Genomic DNA, 24,623 nt, shown 5'->3' with positions numbered 1-24,623 from the left:
GAGAAACCCTATCTCAACTTACCCCAAAAGTAAGTAGTTAATTAAAATAATAGAAAAAGCAAAACCTCAAAAAATTTTTATTTATTTATTTATTTATTTGATTTTTCGAGACAGGGTTTCTCCATAGCTTTTGGTTCCTGTCCTGGCACTAGCTCTTTCTAGACCAGGCTGGCCTCGAACTCACAGAGATCCCACTGCCTCTGCCTCCCGAGTGCTGGGATTAAAGGCATGCGCCACCACCGCCCGGCCCCTTTAAAAAATTTTATTTTCTCTTTGATGCAGAATGTAGATTTTAAAAATAGACATGAAAGGGTCTGGAGAGATGGCTCAGTGGTTAGGAACACTGGCAGTATTTCCAGGGGTCCTGGGTTTAATTCCCAGCCACCACATGGTGAGCTCACAAACACGTATAGTGGGATCTGATGCCCTCTTCTGGCATAAAGGCATACATGCAAGTAGAGCACTTACATACATAAAATAAATAAGTAAATCTTAAAAAGTAGACATGAAAATAGAAGGGGAATTATTTAAGAGGAAGGGAACCAGTAAGAGGTGGGGAATAAGACAAGATTGATAGGGGGTATGAATATAATCCAATACATATATACGTACTAATATGGACATTGTGATTTTTTTTTTAATTTTGTGCATTTTTTTTTTCAGTTTATGTGCACAAGTAAAAGCGCCAGCTCAGTTGGTGAGGTATTTCCCTTCAGTTCAGTCCATAGCACCCACACTTCTGGTTTGTTTGTTTGTTTGTTTTGTTTTTCAAGGTATCTATGATGGTAAGCATTTGTAATCCTGGGCATAGGGAAGTGGAAGACTGGTAGGACCTTGGAGACCCTTGGTTCAGCCAATAAAATCACCTATTATATTAAAAGAAAAGGTGGGCAGCACCTGAGGGACAACATCCAAGACTGTCCTTTCGCTTCCATAGGCCGTGTGCGTGTACGCATACTCAAAAAACAAACTTATTAATTACTGAAATTGAGAAAAAACTTGCAGGGATTGTACCTGCCCCTCCCTTCCTATTTTTGTTTGTTCATTTAGCTCTTTATTTAGATTTACATTTTTAGGTGTATGAGTATTATATGGATTTTGTATATATGTATTGCACAATCTGTATGCCCAGTGCCCACCTATAGAGGTCAGAAGAGGGTATCCAGTCCCCAAGATTGGACCTCCAGATACTTGTAAGCAACTAAGTGGGTGCTAGAAATCAAACGTAGGTCCTCTGGGAGAGCAGCCAGAGCTCTTTAACACTGAGCCATCTCTTCAACGCCTATTTCTTTGTTTTAAAGAATTTCCCTTAACTATCCTGTGGCTTGTTGGTAAGCAATGCTTGTGAATATCCAAAAATGTTTTTTTTTTTTTATTACTTGTATAGGAAGGAAGAGGAGTTAGAGGCAGTTGTAAGCCACCCAACATGTGTACAAGGAATCAGACTCAGCTTCTGTTAATCACTCAGTTCAGTGGCTTTTAATCACTTAGCCAACCCTCTAGTCCTAGAGTAGCTTTTTTGTAAAACAGTTATTTTTATGCCTATATGCAATAATCCTAAACTGTTTGTTCTCTTTTACAGGGAAGTCCTCATTGACAATTCAGTTTGTGGAAGGCCAATTTGTTGACTCCTACGATCCAACCATAGAAAACAGTGAGTATTGTTTTCAACTACTTACAGACTGAGAAAGCATTATACTATTTGTATAGTCATAAAGGTTTGGGTTGCAGTGGGTAATGCGTTAGATTTATATTTCTCCTACAAAGATTTTACTCAGGGTACCCTAAATCCTTTTTTATTCAGTGCGCATTTCTTCTGGCATGTAGAAAGTTATATCCCAATCAATAGGAATCTGGTCCTGTACTGGAATCTTCATAAACAGTCAACTTCAAGAAAAAGGACTTGAGAGCAGTTTTATTTTTATCCACACCCCTCCATTCAGCAGAAGCCCTTTGTGTAGATGTCAAGTTTGAAAAGAATGAAAACAACCTCAACACCTTGTACCTCAAGGAGCACCCTGCTCTCTGAGTCTTGAAGACTAGAAAGAGGCTTCTGGGAAACATCCTATTCTGGAATCACAGCAGGTGCTGCAGCATTGGGAAGAAGTTGTCTCTAAGACTGTTGTGTTTCATATCACATGCAGGAATGGGCACATACAGCCAGAACCAGAGATGGCCTTTACTTTGTTGACTTTGAGAATCTTCAATATACTCAGTCAGGATCTATTCTGGTCATCAGCACATCCAGAGAATCTGCTTTGTTGGAAGCTCAGGCAGTTCCTTTTCACTGTTAGAGCCCCTAGTAGACTCTGGAGCCAGGTGTCAAGCACTTGAGACTAGACTTGCCACCAGAAGTATACAGATTTAATCGGGAGTATATTGTTGGCATTTTAGATGGAAGCAGATTTAATGGTTATGTTCATAATAGCTAGGGTGTTGACCTTCATCTTCTGAGCTTGCAGTAGAAACACTGAGGCACATTGACTCTAATAGGAGTCCGTAGGCCAAAAAGACTTAAAGAGTATGAATTTAACGTTTTATCATCTGGAAATATGGGAGTTTGGATGGGTTTTGGGGATGGGGGTGTTAATTTGGGAGGAGAGAGAGAGTGTGTTGTGTGATGGGTCTCACAGTGTTTGTTGCCTGGGCTCCAAGTTGTTCTCTACCTCCTAATTAGTTGCATTCTTCTGAGCAGTTAGGAATGTTGGCACATGGTTATCACTCCCAGCTTGACTGCTTTAAGAGTGTCACTATCACTTAATTGTCAATTATCAATATAACTTAATTGTGTCTTTGGTGTTCAGCAATAAAGACACATTATCATCGTAAACCGAAAAGAAAAGAAAAAAAGTCCAAGATCTGGAAATAATCTAGTAATTATTTTATACTTATCTTTATCATACAGAATAGATTATAACAGCAAATGTTCAGTAGTGGCACATTCTGTGTCATATTATTATACAAGAAAAAAGTTCTGGTACTTTGTCATTTTCAGTAGTTAGGATAATAGAAGAATTCAGCAAAACTATGTGTTTTCTTGTTTTAGAGAACAGATCAGAAGTACTACTTGCACAAATATGGTTTCTTATCTCTTCTGTAGTGTTAACCTAACCACCTGGTGTGTACTAAACTTGGGGATATGGTTTACAGGTGAGAACAAGAGCAGTTTATAACCTGTGCCATCTCAGGGCCAATTGGCACTGTCATTTGTGGTTAGGTTTGTTTGTTTGTGACAGGATTTCTATGCATAACAGCTCTAGCTTTCTTAGAACTTGCTTTGTAGACCAGGCTGGCCTCAAACCTACAGGAATCTGCCTGCCTCTGCCTCCCAAGTTCTGGGATTAAAGGTGTGTGTCACCGCCTCCTGGCTATAGTTAGAAAATTCTTTGTCAGATTTACCAAGCATGGCTTGCTGATAGTCCTCTATGGTATGAATTAAAGATGCTTAACATAGCTTAGTAACATTGTTTTACTTTGCAAATGCCAAAATTTTAGAAAACTGTTACTTTTGTTAGCTTGAGACTTCACTAGTAAATGGCTGTGTCCTACTTTCAGACTTTACCTAGTATCTTCTATCTTTGTGGGGAGAGGGTAGGGGTGTGTGAGGCAGTCTAGTTGTGTAGCCCAGGTTGGTCTGGAGCTCTTGAGGTCATCTTGTCTCTGCTTTGAGTGCTTGGATAGGTAGGTGCCACCATGCACAACTTCCTTGTGTTCAGTTTTACTTGTTATTCACAACATTGCTAGCATATTTTAGATTGATTGCCTTAATGGTTTTATTTTTCCTTTGATGATTCCATATATGTATAGAATGTATTGGTCATTTTCATAGTCATTATCCTCTCCCCCCCCCCTTGACTTCTTTGATCGTTTTGTTTTTTGCTTAATATAATTTCTGCCTGGTGCCATTTTCCTAGACACAATACTGGCTTCTGTGGTAGTTGCCTGGGTCTCCCTTCTTCACTGAGACATCAGCTAGCTCATGGTCAGACTTGGAGCGTCCGAAGCATGTGGAACAGTGCTGCTAGTCCAGTAGTACCCAGGAGGTGGTTGTGAATAAGTGAACTTTTGTTTCAGTAATCTGATCAAAACAATTGTGTTATACCTCATAACAGCTACAGCTCTTTAGTGCTAAGTAAGTGTAGCTGTTTTTTCTACTCACCAGTGTTTCTTACATAATTTTCATCAAACCTGGAACATGACTTTTTAATTCTAGCTGAACAGTTTCTCATAAGGTGTATGTCACTGCCCCCTGGCTGACGCTGATGGAAAATTACTGCAGTGCTAGGTGACCCCAAGTCAGAGGCCAAAGTAGAACTCTTAAGTGAGTAGTTGTTGTTGTTAGACAGAATCTCACTGAGTAGCTCCAGCTGACCTGGAACTTGTTATATAGACCAGGCTGATCTCTAATCTGACTCTGCCTCCCAAACACTGGGATTTTTTTTTTTAAAGATTTATTTATTTATTTACTTTTGTTTACAGTGTTCTGTCTGCATGTATGCCTGCAGGCCAGAAGAGGGCACCAGATTTCATTACAGATGGTTGTGAGCCACCATGTGGTTGCTGGGACTTGAACTCAGGACCTCTGGAAGAACAATCAGTGCTCTTAACCTCTGAGCCATCTCTCCAGCCCCCAACACTGGGATTTTTTAAACATATGTGGCCCTTCACCCAGCTCTCAGTGAATTTATATTGGATATTATCCAACTTGAATTATTCTTGTTCAGTTTTCATCTGATTTACCAATTTTCTTAACATGACCATTTCCAGAAAAGGGTCAAGGCTATATACAGTCCTTGTGAAACTGCCCATCAGCTCTGCTTGCATTTAGGAGCGAATAATGCAGATTCCCTCCCTTGAGCACCTATGTTTCCATGGAATCCCCTACCTTTCTCTTTGTTACTTAGTTTTCTGAATAATTTCCATTTGTCTTTTGCTTTTCCTTTCGACTATGAGACATACTGGGGCCTCTTTATGCTATGGAGAGGGTAGCTTCTGCTGCTGGGCCTGCAGTGTACAGGACAGCCAGGTAGGAGAATGACTGGAGCCACCAACACAAAAGAAATCTGTTCCACTTCCTTGTGGTCCAGATGGTTACATGCTAAGGTTTGTTGCTGTGAGTAGTCCTTTGTCCCCTTGAAAGTCTGAACTGACTTTTCTCATCCTTACTGGAAAAAAGGTCCTGACAAATTGCATAGATCTTTAAGCTGAGAAAGAATGGTGGTTTCAGCCCAGAACATCAGTTCCATTGCTATATTACCTGTCAGTAAAATTGTTTTGTTTTTTAATGTACTAAAGCTTCTTAGCATTTCAATTAATACTAGGTTCTTTGTGCTCTGACACCAGACTTCCTATGAATTAATGGAAGATTTTTGTGGTTTTGGTTCATTCTAGATTCCAGGCTTTACATAGTGTATTTCACTTGTTCCTAAGAGGAAGTGCTCTCCTCAGAACAGTCAGATTGTTTTTATAGGATGTGAATTATTGCGCGACTGCAGTTCCTCTGGAACAGATTCAAGGTTTCCCTGAGCTTGATTTTTATCAGCAGTTCCTAGCAGGCCAGTGGATGAAGGAGACAGTCTGTACAGATAAAGGCTTGTTCGTTTTCCGTTAATGAGAACTTCTAGCAAGATTATTGGGGACTTCGTTTGATCAGCTGTCATTGTTCAAACTTACAAGTAATCCAGAGTTAATGTACTTAAACTAGTATTTATTCTCTTTCCTTGTAGCTTTCACAAAGTTGATCACAGTAAATGGGCAAGAATATCATCTCCAGCTTGTAGACACAGCAGGGCAGGTAAGTGACTCTGAGGGTCCCCTGCAAGCAGCAGGTCTGACTGTCCTCCCAGCAGAAGCCTCACACACACTCTGGGGCCTTAGGCTGTGGGTGCAGTGGAATGTCAGTGTGCTGTCTGCCTGGGCTTTGTAAGGCCTTGTGGCACATCTCCGAGGAATTGTTTTATCTGCTCTATCTATATTGTTAGCAGAGTGAGGTTAATACTCACTATAGAATAATGGTTTTCTGAACTTAAATTCTGCATTAAAGAATGATATCACTTCCCTCCTTCTGGCCTTCCATAATCTGTGTTTTCCTACATTAAGAGAAAAATCGAGTATTTTTCTGGGAACTATAGAGTGAGGTAAAGCTTACTTCCGCTTATGAGACCTTGAGCCAGTACACACCAGATTGGTTAGATTGTGTGGTGGTCAAATTTAACTGTTGATTCGGTTTGATGAGTAGTTACCAAAAATCAATTCTTCCATTTCCTCCTGCACAGAAAAAAAAAAGGATATTCAGGTTAATCAGCACAGCAGTGATGTATGGAGTGCATTGCTGGGGGTACTGATTGGGGACAAAGGAGAAAAAAGTAAGAGTGTTCAGGGAACAGAAAAGTCCTTTTAGAGTTTAGCTGCCTTGTTTCCATGGCACCCAGTCATGCCTTTCCTAGAAACCATTTTGTTAGACTGAATTCATCCCTGTTCACTGGAGGATGGGGGAGTATTAAAAGGCTGGGCTTTCAGCTCTGACTCTTCCTGCCCTTGCAGCACAGAGTCACAAAGGGTCAGGCCAGCGGGTGGGTGAGTGGTCTAGTCTCTACAGTGTTGAATGAAAGCTTTTTTTATGGGACCTGGGCATATTGAAACGAACCTAAAATAACGGAACATGTCCTATGCTTAGATTAATTCCTTCTGCTTTGTTTTGAAGAAAGTATGGAAGGAGGGTGTGAAACAGGAAATAGCTGAGCTAAGTGGTGTTAGTACTGGAGAAACCTAGAGTTTTCTGTTTTGTAAGCAAATAAACCCTGAATGTGTGTGACTCTGAGCTTCTAAAGAGTGCTGTGACACACACTTTCCTCCCCCCACCTGTGCACCCAGAGCCTATGGTGGAACATGCATAATCAGTCAGAAACTAGCAGTTCTGTTCCCACAGATCCATTCTAGTCTTTGAAAGAATGTGCAGAACTAGTAGGAGAGATCCCTGAGTAGGGATTGGGTCCAGTTTGAGAAGCTTCTCTCTGTCCTATGGTTGAATAGACAGTTTATTAAAATAGACAGTTTATTCCCTGAATGAAGACACATTTAGTGTGAGGGATACAGCTGCTGATATTGGGAAACCAGCTTTAAACTTAGGGTCCTGGGCAAAGATGCTTAGAGTGGGACTCTGACATTACCTGCACTTCAGATTTGCTTTTATATCTTTGGTATCTTTTTTAAGCCCCTGGAAAGTGGGGCAAGGTCTATTGCCCCACTAAGAAGCTGTGAGTCAGGTGGGGCATGTGGCACACACCTTTAATCCTAACCCTCAAGAGGCAGAAGCAGATGTGAGTTTGAGGACAGTCTGGTCTATATAGTGAGACCCTGTTTTTTTGTTTGTTTGTTTTTTGAGTCCTGTGACTGTTCTTACTTATCCAGTGGTCCAAAGACAAAAGATGAGTTTTACTGTACCTACTGCTTTCCTGGTATCAGCCTGTACAGGAGGTTAGGTTGAGGTTTCTGTAGACTTGGTATTCCTTCAGACCAGAGGGTGCTTTGCTGGAACTCAGTTGACAGGGGCAGCTAAGCAGAGGAAACGTCACCCTCTGGTTTTCCTCATCAACACAGGTGCACTCTTCTAAGGAACTGCTCTGCTCTAAACGTGAATGTACAGTTGGTCGTCAAATAGTCTTTAAGTGATTTTAGTGGTCTGGTAATGCAGGTGATGATACTGACAGGATCCTCAGCTTAGGGATGAGTGTGTTTTGTAGTTCAGAGCAGTACTTGGGTGACTCCTGTCATTCTGGTAGGTTCTGTTGTTACTGGACAAAACATCTAGATTTGACTACTTTGGATAATTTGTTCTCACCTTTGCTGATATATTAGTAGTTCAGTGTGCAGTTCACAGCAGTGAAACATGGTGTCTCCACCTGCTGCTATTCTACTCTTACTCCACAGAAAACTTAGAGATTAAGTCTCCTGCCTCTGCCTTCAGGATGATGATGTTCTGGGGGTGAGGCTGGTAGCAAATAGTAAGGACTGGTGCTCAAAAGATACTTTCTTTTCATTTTTTGTACTTATTTTTATATTTTATTTTATGTGTATGGATGTTTTGCCTACTTAAATGTCTGTGCACCACATACATGCACAGAGGCCAGAAGAGGGCATAGAACTGGGGTTTTGGAGAGTTGTGAGCTGCCATTAGGTGCTGAGAATCGAACCTGGGACCTCTGGAAGAGCAGCCAGTGCTCTTAATCACTGAGCCATCTCTCCAGCCTCCCAAAAGACACATTCTTTTAAAAATAATCTGTAGCCAGGCCTACTATTATGCATTTGTAATCTCAGCTACTTGAGAGGCTGAGACAGGAGGATGATTAGAGTCAAGGACCAGCCTGAACAATAATACAATGAGACCTTATTTCAAAATCATCATTATCTAGTAAACTTACACAGTAGTCTTAATATTTTAGGAAAAAATATATACCATAAATATTCATAATAAATAGCAAGTACTTTTTACTTTGCTGTTTATATCAATACAAACAGGACCATGTCAATAGTAAGGACACATTCTGAACATTGGATGGTTCACAACTGCCTGTAACTCCAGTTGCAGGGGATCTGACACCTTCCGATCTCTGCAGGTACCTTTAAATTCACACAGGCACACAAACATACAAATAAGTCAGTGTTTACAATTTTTTTAGGAATCATGTATTGTATCTAGCAGAACGTAGTGGTAAACACCACACCAATAATCCCAGTATTCTGGAGGCTGAAGTGGAATAGTGAACCTTGCCTCTAAATAAAGTGTGCAGGTGTTACACATGGTTGTGCTATACTTTTCCTACCACTAGAAGCACAGTCTACTAACAGCTGCAACACTACTACAGGCAGTGTGTCATTCATTGTGCTACAGCAGTAACATCACTGGGCAGTTGGGAATTTTCAGCTCAGTTATAATTGCTTTGTGGTTCATTGTTGACCAGAATGTCATGATAGTACATGTGCACACTACATTACTGTCGCTGTGGCTTAATTGTCCAACTGAAGAGAATGAGGAACGTGGCTAATTTATCTTGCTTAGTTTAAGTTCACATGAAATATATGGCTTTGGTTTAATTTTGAGATGAGATGTTTTAGTAAGCCTGAACTATAGACCCTGCCTGGGACAAGCCTATAATCCTGATCCTAAAGAAATGGAGGCTGGAAAATCAGGAGTTCAAGTTAATCCTTGGCTGCATAGCAGATTTGAGGCCAAACCTGGGCTACATTGAGACCCTGTCTCAAAACAAAGATGGTGAGCTTTAGAAAAGTGTATTTAAAAACCTAGAGTAGGGGGCTGGAGAGATGGCTCAGTGGTTAAGAGCATTGACTGCTCTTCCAGAGGTCCTGAGTTCAATTCCCAGCAACCATATGTGGCTCACAACCACCAGTAATAAGATCTGGTGCCAACTTCTGTCTGCAGGTATACATGCAGGCAGACCATTGTATACATAATTAATAAATAAATAAATTAAATAAATAAATAGATCTTTTAAAAAAACAAACCTAGAGTAGCCGTGGTGGTGCATGCCTTTAATCCCAGCACTCAGGAGGCAGAGTCGGGCAGATCTCTGAGTTCCAGGACAGCCAGGAATACACAGAAACCCTGTCTCAAAAACAAAATAAACACACACACAAACAAAAAAAAACCTAGAATAGATTCATTTGACAGTTTTATGACGTAACTAAATTTACCACTAAAAAATGTGTTTTGCTGGGTGGTGGTGGTGCACACCTTCAATCCTGGCATTCAGGAGGCATAAGCAGGAGGATCTCTGTGAATTTGAGAGCAGCCTGGTCTACAGAGAAACCCTGTCTTGGGGGCAAAATGTGTTTTGCCAGATGGTGGTGGCACACACTTTTAATTCCAGCCCTCAGGAGGAGGCAGAAACAGGTAGATCTCTATGATATTAAAGCCATCCTGGTCTAAAGAAGAAGGACAGCCATGGCTACACAGAGAAACCGTTTCAAGAAACAACAACAAAAATATTTATAGTTAAAAAATTAAATTTCCTGATAATAAAGAAATTAATAAAAACTAAGGCACAACACTGTATTATACCATTATTGTGATATACAATAAATATGCAAGTATAGTATTTCTCTCTTTTTTACCAAAAAGTGATAGATCTTCATTATGAAGGTTATTCCATAAACACACAGCTCCTGGTGATCACATGATATACAGCTGTTGGCTATATCATAATTATTGATCTGTTGTTGTCAGTATTGCTTCTACAGTAGTGCTGCAGTGAACATCCCAGTTATTGTAGTAGCTGACAACTATTATGTATGGAAGGGAATCTTGTGTGTCAGTGTATGGGTGTTAGTAGGTGTGCACACATGTAAAGACCAGAGTTTGGTGTTGTGTGTCTTTCTCAATTGCCCTTGACTTTGTCTTTTTAGGCAAGGTCTCTTACTGAACCCTAACGTGTCGATTTGGCTCAGCAAACTGGCCAATGAGCCAGGATCTGCATGTCTTCGCACACAGGCCAGCACTGGGTTACAGATGCACTCTACTGCCCTGGCTTTGTGTAGGTTCTGGGGATCGACTCAGCTCCTCATGCTTTACGAGGCAGGCGCTTTTCATTTTTAAACCTTTGATTCCTATATAGAGTACATTTTTGCTGAGTTGCAAATAAAGAGATCGAGCTTAATCCAAAGAAGGCTCTATATGTGTGTTTGCACATTTTGTGTTACGTTTTATCCTTGCTGATTTGAAGAGCACTATTATGTACCTAATTCCCGTACATGATTGCATCTTTTTACATTTTTCCTATCTATTCATTCATAAACCAGTATGAGTTAGCTAATTACTGTAGCTTTATGGGTTTATTCACATGCCTGCAGAATTGTTACTTTCTCAAAAAAATCACTTTTTATTAGTTTGTTCAAATGTTAATTTAGTACTAATTATTGACTATCCCATGATCCTGCATATTCTCTTAAGGTCATGACATAAGTCTTGAGACTGCTGAAGTCCCCCCCGACTGTAGATTTTCTTCTTGAATTAAACATACTTTTTTTTTTTTTTTTTTTGGCAGGATCATCTTATATAGCTCTGGCTGGTATATAGAACTTTGTTTTCTTTGATTTAATCTCAGTAATACATGAAAAACTTGTAAATATTGTTTACTCTGCTCTATGAAGACTACTCAAATGTAATTAATTTTTTTCCACAGGATGAATATTCCATTTTTCCTCAGACATACTCCATAGATATTAATGGTTATATTCTTGTGTATTCTGTTACATCAATCAAAAGGTAAGAAAGACTCTAGTTGCTTGCTTAAGTTTATTTACTATGAATAGACCCTTTTAAAGGATTATACTAGGATTAATAGTAACAGAATTAGTTATTACACTGAATGTTTTCACTGATTTTTCTTATGAAGCAATCAGATTGTTATAGGGAGTAGAATCCTCCGTAAATTCCATTGCATTGATAGAATAAAAATTGTTGGCTTATCTGAGAGTGCCTAGATAGTAACTGTATGTGAGCTGAGCTTTTCTTCTATTTGAGTGGGAAATTGTGAGTTGGTTTTAAGTTTTATATGTTTTGATATATTAATATGAATTGACTTTACCAATACAAGGGCTTGAGTTTGTTTGAATACTTTGTCCTATGAATTTATTACCTTTGAGTAATAGGGTTTCGCTGACTAAAAATGCAGCCACTGTTTTGATAGTGAGACTTGATTTTGGGTGCTGGAGAATGGCTCAGCTGTTAAAGGCTAGGTTCACAACCAAAAATATAAGAGACTTGATTTTGGTTTCTCTAAGCCATACATTTGTTGCCAGAGATGGCATCCATTGTCACAGAAAGGAGTGGTCTGTCGCAATAAACAAAACTGATGTGGTTGGATATGTGAGGAGAACTCTTATGACAATGGAAACAGTTATATCTTTGCAGACTTCATGGTAATACCAGTATTAGTAGAAGTTTGGTGGCTAGCTGACATCTTTACAATGTGCGTAATGTCAGTTTGTCATACTGTCTGCCTTTTAACTGATGTATTACCGATGCTGGGGAGATGACTCTATTGGTAAAGAGTTTTTCACTGTCCAGATGTGAGGACTTGAGTTTGGATCCATAGCCGCCATATAAGAAGTTAGGCATGCCATGTGTGTCTGTAATCTCAACACTGGGGCTTGATAGCCAGCCAGTCTAGCCAGTCAGCATGCTCCAGGTTCCGTAGAATTTCATGTCTCAAAAAATCAATTAAGAGATTACAGAAGACACCTGAGGTCAGCCATACTCCATACATACCCATAAACACATAAAGAAAATAATTTTTAAAATAAATCCATCACTAACTTATGAGTAACCTTTCTTCAGATATTTCATTTCTTGCCTTCCCTAGAAAAAACTTACAAAACATTAAACAACCAGCCCAGGCTTGCATAGGCTGTGTGTGACACTGAGTCCTCCACTCCGACATCAAGGCCGTCTGTCCAGTAGAATTTGGCTGCAGTGATGGAATTGTTCCTGTAGCTACTAAAATTAGCTCAAATTTAACAAAATTGGAAGTTCATTTCCTTAGTTACCTTACCTACATTTCAGGTGCTCAGTTAACCTCATATGACTTGTGTCCTACGGGGCAGTGTCTAGGGTCTTAACCACTGCACACTGTTGCCAACAGAAATTAAGAGTTTCCTTTTCTGTGTGTGGGTGTTTCTGCATTTTTCTCCATGGCAGGGGCTCATACCTTGAGGTATTAATGTGTAACTGGAAACCAAGTACTGTGGCAATTCTGTAAACAGACCCTTTGCTGCTGGTCCCCACTTAGACCTGAGTCAAAACAAACTTGGCCAGCTCCATATTCCTGAGAAACAATTGGAGAGATGTGGAAATCACTCTGGGTATACCCAAGAAGATACTATTAACACTATCCTATTCTGGATTTTGTTTGTTTGTTTGTTTTCTCTTCTTTTTCTTTTTTTTTTTTTGGAGGGGGGGCTGGTTGGGGGTGCCTCTGCCTTCCAAGTGCTGGGCTTAATTCTTTTTCTTTTCTTTCTTTCACTGAACCATTTTTTTCATGCACTGCTTACTAATCTGGGACCTGATTTATTTTATTTTTTAAGACAGGGTCTCACTGTGTTGCTCTGATAGTCCTGAAACTCACTATGTAGACCAGGCTGGCCTTGGGCTTCCAGAGATCCATCTACCTTTGCCTTGTGAATCCCAGTATTAAAGGTGTATGGCCCCGTGCCCAGATGATCTTTTAATTTTCAAGAACACCCCAAATAGTTAAAGATTTGCTTCTGAGTTTTTTAATAGTAATTACAAAAATTTTTGCAATTTTAGTTATATGGTTTTAGAATAATTTATTCTTAGCCCTCATCTGTTCAGTAGTGCATTTGTTTATTTGATACAGGGTCTCACTTTGTAGCCCTGATTGTCCTGAAACTGGCCTTGAGTGTTGAGATTAAAGGTGAACTCTGCCACAACCAGCAAGATAGGGTTTATTTTGGTTCACAGTTTAAGGGAATCCTTATCCAGTGGCAGCAGGAGCTTGTGGGAGCTGGGATGTTGTGTCTAATCATGAATAGGAACAGTGAATGCTAGTTCTCAGCTAGCGTTTTTCTTTTTATGGAGTCATTACCTAACCTCAGGATCTGCTGTTGGTCTTCTCACATCAGTCTAACCAAGGGCATCCCCAAGGTGTGCCTAGGGCATGCCTCCTAGATGATCTCACAATCAATACTAACCAGCATATTTGGTATATTTTCACTAATTTTACTTGAAAAAGTACTGTTATTTGTAAATTAATTTTATATGATTGTTAAGAAGTTAGTTACTTTACAAAGTGTTACTTTGTAGAGTTAGTGTATTGGTGAGTAATTGGTGGTGGGTGTGCCTTGGTTTTGTGAGACAGTTTCACTGTTTAGCCCTGGCTGTCCTGAAACTCACTTTGTAGACCATGCTAGCCCTGAATTAAGAGTCCTGCCTCTGCCTCGGCATGTGTCACAACACCCCGCTGAGAAGTTTCTCTTAATGCATTTGTTGATTCCTTTTACTGGCATTATGTGTATCAGGTGGATGATATTTCAGTTAGAAACAGCATTTGAAATTATATTTATTGCCTTGAACTAATTTTAAAAATAAGGAAATTTGGGTTGGCAAGGTGGCTTAGATGGAAGTACTTACTGCACAAGCTTAAGGGACGCACGTTTGGTTCCATGAGCCCATGGTAGAAGAGAACTAACTCCCAAAAATTGTGCTTTGCACTCCACACAATTTTATTTTAAAAAATAAAAATATGGAAACTTGTTCTTCAAAGATCATATCTATTTGAGAAGACCATGACTTCATGCAAAGCAAGAACAGAAAGTGGTTTTTCAATTCAGAGTTTCTCTGCATACCCTTGGCTGTCCTAGAACTAGCTCTGTAGGTTTTTTTAAAAGCCAATTTATTAACCACAACTATAAGTTTTTAAGACATTTATTTTATGTGTGTGCTTGTGTGTGTGTGTGTGTGTGTGTGCCTCACATGTGTGCAATGCCCATAGAGTTCAGCAAAGAGTGTTGGACTCCTGGACTGGAATTACAGGCTGTTGTTTGCTGTTGTGTAGGTGCTCGGAAACCAGGTTCTCTACCTGAACAGTAAATGTTCTTAATGTGCTGAGCTATCTCTCCAGCCCCATCTCTGTTGTTTCCATACAGAATCTCATTCTGTATGAAGCAGTTCTCCCTGACTCATCTTCCCAAATGCTGGGCTTACAAGAATGAACATCCACCACATGAGCAGACCCCCCACCCACCCATGTCTGTTTACCTATAAATCATAACCATTATTTTGGGAAGTAAAGCAGAAGTCTTATATTATATCTTCATATCATGAAGTTTGCAGGATTGTTTCTTGTAAGGGCATAAAGCAAAATACCTTTTGTTCTCAGTTGCTAGAATACAGATTGGGGAGAGAATGGAAGCTTTGGGTTTTCATTTATTTCTTCTGACAACATAGGACACATCACAAAATGAACCAGAATCTGTGGCAAGATGGAAATAAAGACTGCTAGGCCCTAAGCTACTTGGCACCCAGTACCATTGTTTAGGTCATTGTTTTTTTTTTTTTTTTTTTTTTTGTTCAGGTCATTGTTAAGCAGTCACTAAGACCAGCTCTCACCAGGAGGTACCATGAAGGTATAGTTATGGAGAGGAAGCTGGTTCCCACCCAGTCCCAGCCTATATCTCCTCATTCAGTGTAGGCAAATGCAACAAAGCTAAGGGAACTATGGCTCCAAAGTACACCCTGTAGAAATGGGGGTGCCCTGTCCTGTTGGTGAGCTTCAATGGGGTAAAGTTTAATTTTCATCAGTAACAGTATGTGTGATATGTTCAGCAGTGTTTGTTCAAAGCTTGAGCCAACTTGGAATTTCTTATGTCTGCCCCTGACAATGGTACTGTGATGGAAAAATCGAAGAAGGGGATGAGAGCTGTGGAAGTTTGTAGATTTATGTAGGCAAACAAGTCTAAGAAGAGCTATTGAAGGCTAGAGAGCATGCACTGCTCTTGCAAAGCACAGTTCCCAACACCCACATTGGGCCTGTAACTCCAGCTCCTGGGGTTCCAGTACTCTGTTCTAGATTATGCAGACACCCACACACAGACACTCCACACACACACATATGTGTGTGTGTGTGGGTGTATATATGTATGTATGTATGTATGTATATAACTTAAAAATAAATCTAAGAGAAAGAGCCATAGAGTAAAGGTATGGAAATAAGTAAGGGAGCAGCATGGTCAAGGATCTCAAGGGAGAGGACATTTCATTGGGATGTTCTGGCAGTGCTGGAGGCCCAGCAGAGTGGAAAAGGGAGAGCAGGAGGAAAGGAAGCCAAGTAAGGGCTTGGGAGTCATCTAGGTGGAAGCCAGCCATAGGAAGAAGCACAGAGCTGGGCCAAGGGACCACAGAGAGGAGTGGAAGACTGTTAGGTTCTGGGCAGCTTCAAAAGTAATGCTACATGTGTTGGCTAATGCTCGCTCACACCAGGTTTTCTGAGTGAGGGTGGCAATGGCTTGTGTCCATTAGCCAGTGGTCAGAGGTGTGAATGATCCCACTGTTGTAGATTTGAAGTTGATCATTGTGACATGCTTGAGAATCTTCAGCACATCCCCCAGTTAATGATGGTGCATATAAGGGGCCGAGGAGGTCATATGCCTTTAATCCCAGTACTGGGGAGGCAGGGGCAGGCAGAACTTGCCAAATCCCAAGCCAGCTGGGGCTATACATCAAGACTACCTCAGAAACAAGAAAGGAAAGGGAACGGGGCTGATCACTAGGGAACACTACCTCAGAAAAGTTCTACAGGTTTCTGTTTAATTAATAGAGTTTGAAGATAAGGTCCGTGTCCTTGTGACTTGTCAACTCAGTGCTAGACTTAAACGGCATGAACCCGTCTTACCTTTAGTAGTCTAAATAAGGATTACTGAGTGTCATATGTGAAAAGAGTTGATAATTCTTTGTGTTGGCTCAAGTTAAAAATCTGTGGTATAGTTTCCCCCACTACAAATGTAAGTTTTTAAATTTCTACATTAAAATGACTTCTGGGGCTGGAGAGATGGCTCAGTGGTTAAGAGCATTGCCTGCTCTTCCAAAGGTCCTGAGTTCAATTCCCAGCAACCACATGGTGGCTCACAACCATCTGTAAAGAGGTCTGGTGCCCTCTTCTGGCCTGCAGACATACACACAGACAGAATATTGTATACATAATAAATAAATAAAATAAATATTTAAAAAAATAAATAAAATGACATCTGCTCCCATGCTTTTTGTTTTGTAGTTTTGAAGTAATTAAAGTTATCCACGGCAAGTTGTTGGATATGGTGGGGAAAGTGCAGTAAGTAGCCCATCTCTCTTCTCCAGAAGTGTGTATTAGCATCTCCTGTGCTGGAAAGGCCGGATCTGACATACCTCTGCTTTTGTCTCCTAACAGGATACCTATTATGCTGGTTGGCAATAAGAAAGACCTGCATATGGAAAGGTATGTAGCTCTTAAGTCCAAGGAGATTTAGTCACCAAAATACCATTTTAAATTCTCTTCTTATGGCAAACTATGTACAGTAGAGGCAGTATGCAATGCAATGCCGCACTTGTGTAGAACTAGGAGCAAACTGGGAAACTCTCGGGGTTAGTTACCAAGACAGATATTACTCAGTTTTCACACAGACCTTTGAGTACTGCTTGTGATCACAGTGATGATCGTGAGCAGGGACACCATGTCCGGGGAGCCCAGTGGCAGAGCATTGGGAGGAGCCTAGAGTAGCCTGGGCTGGTGAACTGTGGCCCGATGGGATATTCCTGGGCCCTGAGTTACCTAACGCCTCACTGTGGCATAGCTGTGGTGGTTGATACTGCAGTCATAGAAAACAGTCACATCCCTGAAGCTCTTTGTCACATAGATGACCCTCGAGACTTGTCCATTCTGTTCCCAGTAAGTATTCCTGCATTGCTTCCTGATGCTGGAAAGCACATGGTTCTGCTTCATAACAAAGTGGACCAAAATGGGGGCCTAATCGATAAATTCATCGTAGCTGTTTTAACTGTCAAAGATTCAGAGTTTTCTTTTCCCTTTAGAGTGATCAGTTATGAAGAAGGAAAAGCTTTGGCAGAATCTTGGAATGCAGCATTTTTGGAATCTTCTGCTAAAGAAAATCAGGTATATCATTTGTAAAATTAATTGTGTCAGCCTCATTAGTTACAAGCATACATTCCTCCAGTTGGAATTTTACCTGCCAGTTTCTGTGTTTTGTTTCATTTTTTAGCATAGTGTTCTGCCTGTATGTCTGCCTGCAGGCCAGAAGAGGGCACCAGATCTCATTTCAGATGGTTGTGAGCCACCATGTGGGTGCTAGAAATTGAACCCTGGTCCTCAGGAAAAGCAGCCAGTGCTATTAACCACTGAGCCATCTCTCTGGCCTTTACCTGTCGTTTTTAATCTTGTTTATTTAATTTTTAGCTTTCTGCCATTTATTACACCAACTTTGGGATGTTTTAGAAAGATATTGATATTTTTAAGTTTGGTAAATATTCTGCTTGTAGTAGGCCTAAAATGGTTAAACCATTCTACAGAGAAGGACATAGTGTATTATTGCTACTGTGGCTATGTCCATAGACTGGAACAGAAAAAAAAGGTACACACAAGGCTTAACTGTGTAAGTATGTCCCTTTTCAGTAGAAAGCGAGTCAGGTGTGTGATTATTGTAATCACAAATTATGAAGAGTCCTGGAGATAGTTTCAGCCCTGCAGCTATCCCATGAAGGGAGTGTCATTCTGCGCTAGAAGGCATCACAGATCTGCTGCTGCTTCTAGTCCTTGCTGCAGTGTAAACTTGACCCTTTCCCAGACCTAGGGTGTCCCTCCTGTATTGCTGCCTCCTTCTCTCCCTCTTCTTCCTGATCTTCCAGCTGCAAACCACGTGTGCCAGCCTCCTCTAGTGCAGGCCTTAGCATGTGGCAGCCTGTGCTGTGCTTTCCAGTCACCCCACAGTGTCTTGTCTCCATTGTCTCCTTGCGTTCTCTGGGAGTTCATAGTGTTTGCATTTTATCACGTCTTGTTTGATCCACCACTAAGATGAGTAGGCATTACCATTCTGAGGAAACCCAGACCGGGTGGGGGGCATAATTGTTGCCAAGGCTAGGGAGGCAAGAGTCAGCCTGGGCGCTTTCTGCCCTGCTCTTCTCTCCAAGGAGGAAGTTCCTTAGTCTTGAGGTCTACTCAGGTTTTATTCCTCCTGTGCCCCTCCTTGATGCATCCAACTAAATTGAATAGTTGGTCTTCTCGCTCAACCCTTAATTCATTGAGCTCTGAGATGGGCTCATTTAACCTTTATGCCCTCCTATTGGATCTGATCATTTCTGTGTTCAGATGTCAGTGTTGAGTCTGTCTGAATCAGCTCAGTTGTGGAACAGTGAAATCCAGATAGCAGGAGTAGAGATTAGTCACTAATGATGCCTGCAGTTTTATTTGAATTAAGTATTTACTGCTTGCCTACTCTGTCCTCAGAATTATCTGTTGAACTCTCATTTTAAAAAAGGGAAAATTATCCGGGTGGCGGCAGCAGTGGTGCACGCCTTTAATCTCAGCACTTGGGAGGCAGAGGCAGGCATATCTCGGTGAGTTCGAGGCCAGCTTGGTCTATAAAGCAAGTTCCAGGACAGCCAGGACTTTTACACAGAGAAATGCTGTCTGAATAAATGGGTGGGGGTGTGAAAATCCAAAGAAGTTAAAGAACTTGAGGTCACTATATAATTTATGGCATAGGCAGTAGAACCAGTTTCAGACCCATCCAGAGCATGGCCCTTTTCCTCAGCATTGCGTTCTTACATTTTCAAGAGAGATGACCCTCTGGGATTGACTTGAACAGTCAGATGCACAAACTTAATCACTGAGCAGGATCGAAGCAGAAGGTGTGAGTAGGTGTGGTGGAGAATGGTGTTCTCTTGTGTAAGCAGCTTCTGTTTCCCAGGGAATTACAGAGCAAGGGGATTAGCCATCAGCCAGGGTCAGGGAGGAAAGATGGGAGAGGGCCAAGGCTCAAAGTCCTCTCTGGTGAGATAAGCTGAGGGACTGTAGCTAGGTCACCTGATACAGGATCAAAGGTGTCCAGTCTGTGTTCCTGCCTCCTCATCCCACATGTTCCCCATGGCTGAGCAGTGTTGACATGCTAATGGACACTAAGTAAAGGGGTTCAGTACAACAGGGCCAATGCTAACCCAGAGAATAGAACAGAAGTGGTTAGCCGCAGGACAGGAAGCATATCAAAGGATAAGACACCAGGTCTGCAGGATTGTGCATTGTAGACTCTGAGCTAGGAGGTTAGGGTGGTGGGACACATAAAACAGAGTTTGACTTCAGAACAAGATTGGGGTGACAGTCACTACAGAAGATGGGGAACTCGGCTGGACAGGTTTGTAATGGGTGGCGTGATGCAAGGAGGAATAGACATGGGTGGTTGAGGGCTTTGCAGGCAGCTGTAGAAGAGCCCAGGGGGTGTGGGCTGAGAAAAGAGGCAAGGCTGGGAGTTTGGGGGACCGAGAGAAGGGTGGAACTGCAGGAGCAGGAAGGGCAAGAAGAAAATGACCCCTTGGGAGGAGCTGCAGAGGCATCTACAAGGGAAAATGAAGCCAGGGTAGAGCAGAGTGGAAGGTGGTGCTAGTTGCTGTAAAGAAGGCCTTGGGGTTGTAGGGCTTTGCGAACCCTCAGCTTCTATGTGGACCTCCATATGGACCTGAGGACAGGTCAGTGACTGCCTGTCAGTCATGAACAGCAACTATCAGAATCCACTGAGAACTAAGCCTGTCGTTGTTTTTGCCTTCTCTTCAGACTGCTGTTGATGTTTTTAAAAGGATAATTTTGGAAGCAGAGAAGATTGATGGGGCAGCTTCACAAGGAAAATCTTCATGCTCGGTGATGTGACGATTGTGCTACAGAACCCGAGGACACTGGGAATTTATTCCACCTGAAGAAGCAAACTGCCCGTCATCCTTGAAGATAAAACTATGCTTCTGTTTTCTTCTGTTAACCTGAAAGATGTCATTTGGGTCAGAGGTCCTTCCCTTTCAGATTATGTTAACGTCTGACTCTGTCCAAATGAGTTCACTTCCATTTTCAAATTTTAAACAATCATATTTTCAATTTATATATTGTATTTCTTAATATTATGACCAAGAATTTTATCGGCATTAATTTTTCAGTGTAGTTTGTTGTTTAAAATAATGTAATCATCAAAATGATAGACATGTTACACTACTATTAACTAGACTTCAATATATCAGTGTTTATTTCATTGTGTTAAATGTATACTTGTAAATAAAATAGCTACAAACCTTAATCCTTTGTGCTACATGATGTGGCTTTTAAAGCAGAAACCATGGTGAGGTGGGATGGGGTGGGATGGAACACACCTTTAGTTCATGTACTCAGGAGTCAGGGGTAGGTTAGTCTCTTGAGTTCAAAGCCAGCCTGGTCTTCATAGGGAGTTACAGACTAACCAGAGCTACATGGAAAAACAAAACAACAACAACAACAACAAAAATCACTCTGGGAGTTTCTCTCCTGGCACTCAGGAGGCTCTGAACTCAAGAACTCAAGGAGGATGAGGCTACTAGGGTGGGTACCTGCTGATTGTGTGACCTTCGGCTAGCAGGCTAGCAACCAAGGGCTACACTTGTATTCCAGTAGATGCTAGGGATGAATTCTAGCAGACCAGAGAGGCTGAGTGGCCTGGGAGTCTGAGCAGAATTGTTCTTCAATGGTGTCTGCTCTGTCCTTTTACATGCAGATTCTAAACTGTCAGGAGCTGATGGCAGGGAGGACTGACCATTACTTGACAGCATTGTCTATGCTCTGTCTTCCTAATTGTTGAAGACACATTTCACCAATTCTAGTGCTTAGCTTGGTGTCCCATTGGACAGGGCAGGATTTAGAAAACATGCCTAAACTGGGTGATGGTGGCACACACCTTTAATCCCAGCACTCAGGAGACAGAGGCAAGTCTGGTCTACAAAGCAAATTCCAGGACAGCTAGGGCTACACAGAGAAAAACCCTGTCTCAAAAAACAAAAATCAAACAAAAAAAAAAAAGAAAAAATATGCCTACTGTCATTCCAGCACACCTGTCTGTTTAAATGATGGGGCACTTAGCAGGTGCCTACATATGGGCTCTGTCGGCCTCATCCTCCCGCCCTGTGAGGATGAAGCTTGAAGAAGGGGATTCTTGGAATTCTAATAGCATGCCCATTTCCACCTAGTCGGTGGGTCAGAACTGGGTGTGCTTATTTTTTTTTTAATTCCTTGGCAATTTTATACTTATATACAGTGTTTCTTTTTTTTTCTTTTTTTTTTTTTTTATTTTCGAGACAGGGTTTCTCTGTAGTTTTTGGTGCCTGTCCTGGAACTAGCTCTTGTAGACCAGGCTGGCCTCGAACTAGCAGAGATCCGCCTGCCTCTGCCTCCCCAGTGCTGGGATTAAAGGCGTGGGCCACCACTGCCCGGCTTATACAGTGTTTCTTGATTTTATCCACACCCAACTCTTTTTCTCGCTTCACCCTAGAGCTCCCAACACATCCCTCTTACATCATGGTCTCTCCTGATCCAGTTATTGCTGCCTGTTGGAATGTTAGCTAATCTTGTTGCCTTGAGGTTCTGTTGGTAACTAGAGTGCACTGAGTGTCTGGATGCAGTGGCCATGCCCGGAGGACAGCATTGCACAGAGCTCCTCCTGTCTTACGTGCCTTCTCTCCCCTTCCCCACAGTTGGCCCTAAGTCTTTGCAGAGAAATGAGCTTGCTTTGTAAATGGAGCCCCTTACCAGGTAAAGTGTCCCAGGACCATGTCCAGTACCAAGCAAATGCTACAGCCAATTTAATGAAATACTTATCTCCTGGAGAGTGGTAGCCAGGTCTGTGGGCTCTGCTCAAGGTGTGAGAGCTGATGGGTTCCCTCTTTGTTTACCATTGTCGCCAGTAAATACTGTTAGAAATGAGATGTCTTGCAGGAGCTAGAGAGATGCCTTAGTTGGTAAAATACTTAAGCAAACATGAGGACCAAAGATCAGTAAACAAAAGCCAAAACCCCACAGTAATCATTGCTGGGGAGACAGACATGAGGCTTCCTGGGCTTGCTGCCCACCACTCCAGCTAAAGTCCCGGGGAGCTGGATGTGGTGTCACCAAAGGTAATGTTTATCTTGATGGCACATGAAAATAATCTTAGATTCATTAAGCTACAGGAAGCACAAATGTAAAACTAGGTTTGTGTTTAAAAATATTTTACAGCTTAAAATTGAATTTCAAAATACAAGTAAAGTCACATAACAAGATAAGATATGCATGAGGGAATTCTGCTAAAGCAGCCATCTGCTGCACCCTCCCTGTTCTGACATCTCTTCTCCAGCTCCTTGCATATGCTTCCCTAAAAGATGCTTACCGCCTCAGAGCCCCCAGACTGCCCGTGTTTTCTGCTGTCTTTCTGGCCTCATGGTCACATGGCACGCATTTGGCTGCTGTGTTTGAATCTGTTTGGTCCATGGTGCCGTTTCCTGGTGTCCTCCATTGACTTTTTGTCCACTGGTCTTGTTGGCTGTCCTGTTAAGCCTCTCCCTGGGCCTTTCCTGCCACCCCCCTTTGCCTTACTATTCCTTGTTTATAGTTTTAACTGAGGCCTGAGGCCAGCCAGGACTATATAGTTCCAAAAAGGAGGAGAAGACCCTGTTTACAAAAAAAAATCTTGGGCCTGATGAGTTTTCTGTCCCCACCTCTCATCCCTGTGCTCCAGGTTTATCTACTTGGATTTTTCTCCATTTCTAGTGGAGTTTTTGTTGTTTTCCTTTTTTTTGGTATATTGCTATGCAGCCCTGTCTGGTCTCGAACTCAGACATCATACCACAGTCTCTGAGTGCTGGTACTGCAGGTGTGCGTCACCATACCCAGCAATCTAACATGTAATTACTGACTTTTCTCAAAAATGTCTGCCTCTAGGGTTTTAGGAAGTGATGATTATCACAGGTACTCAACTAGCAAGTTTTCCAGCCTCTATTTCCGGTTCTTCCCACCCAGCCCACCACAGTAACGGCCGCCTGTGTTCTTCCCTCTTCATCTCATCCCATCCAGATCTGCCTTCGCACACCCTCCAACTTACGGCACAGCTGGTGTCGTCACGGAGGGAGGAAACAAACTTCCTCCACCACTCAAGATCCTTCATCAGTAATTATGCCAAATGCAGACTAACCTGCTTCTACAGCCCTAAGCTAACCCATCACTAATGTCTGTCCCAGAACCAGGAGTCAAACTTGTGACCTTGCAAACATATTATATGTTCTTACCTGCTGAGCTGTCTCTTCCGCCCCTTCTACCTCTGTCTCCCACTTTACAGATGTGCTTGGATCTGTGTGTAGGTTGTCTAGTGGGCCTTCGTCTCAGCCTGAAGCAGAGCAGGACCCGTCACGTCTTAAGGGGAGTCTTGTTAGCTCAGACCCCGGGGCGAGCGGGGGGGTGGGGTGGGGGCTGTGTTCAGTGTTTTACCAGCTTTATTAATGCTCTGTACATGCCTGGGAGACATTTCATCCATTTCAGAGTTCTAGGAAGGTTACTTTGGGAACAGCTCTTGCCAGCCTTCTCATTGGGTACTGAGACCAGTCATGGCCTATGGTGACCCACCTGTGTGATGCATCCCACCTCTCTGTGGCCTGTCTCCTACACGGGGGGTCTAGGAATTCCACCAACTGCTACAGTTAGAAGCCCTGCCGTTTGTTCACTGTGTGGCAGCAGTGTTTGGCCTTCAGCCCCTCTCCTATCTCCTCACACGGAAAGGCTTCTTCACGCGTGGTACACACTACTGTGAGTGATGCTGACTCAGAACGCAGCACCGTCCAGTGATCTGGAAGCTATGCATACGGGGGACCCAGAGTATCTTGTTGCTGCTTATGTGAGCCTGAGAAATGAGCGCCTCCACCCAAGCCATTTCCAGAGGAGCAGGCTGGTGGCAGGCCAACTCTGTTCTGCACCTTTGAGGCTGAAAGCCTTCCAAAGCATTCCTCGGAACATTCCGCAACTGCCTTTAGCTCCTTTTCATCTCCCAAGGGAAAAGTTTGACATGAGGCA

The 24,623-nt window shown here is 42.1% G+C and overlaps 1 protein-coding gene across 1 annotated transcript in view; it reads left to right on the top strand.

Moving 5' to 3' along the window:
- Rheb (Ras homolog, mTORC1 binding) overlaps positions 1 to 20,856 on the top strand; it is a 42,796-nt gene extending 21,940 nt beyond the window's left edge. Inside the window, exons 2-8 of the mRNA XM_041640506.1 lie at positions 1,583 to 1,654; positions 5,727 to 5,794; positions 11,199 to 11,281; positions 16,806 to 16,862; positions 16,959 to 17,006; positions 17,600 to 17,681; positions 20,349 to 20,856. Of these exons, the coding sequence (XP_041496440.1) occupies positions 1,583 to 1,654; positions 5,727 to 5,794; positions 11,199 to 11,281; positions 16,806 to 16,862; positions 16,959 to 17,006; positions 17,600 to 17,681; positions 20,349 to 20,441 (503 nt within the window). The 3' untranslated portion in view covers positions 20,442 to 20,856. The remainder of the gene's footprint in view (positions 1 to 1,582; positions 1,655 to 5,726; positions 5,795 to 11,198; positions 11,282 to 16,805; positions 16,863 to 16,958; positions 17,007 to 17,599; positions 17,682 to 20,348) is intronic.
- The last annotated feature ends 3,767 nt before the right edge of the window (positions 20,857 to 24,623 follow it).

The sequence above is a fragment of the Microtus oregoni genome, unplaced genomic scaffold, assembly GCF_018167655.1.
Source record: "Microtus oregoni isolate MIOR12 unplaced genomic scaffold, Mior012 000064F_ref0000363, whole genome shotgun sequence".
Classification (NCBI taxonomy): Eukaryota; Metazoa; Chordata; class Mammalia; order Rodentia; family Cricetidae; genus Microtus; species Microtus oregoni.
This window is presented reverse-complemented; position numbering and strand designations above follow the sequence as displayed.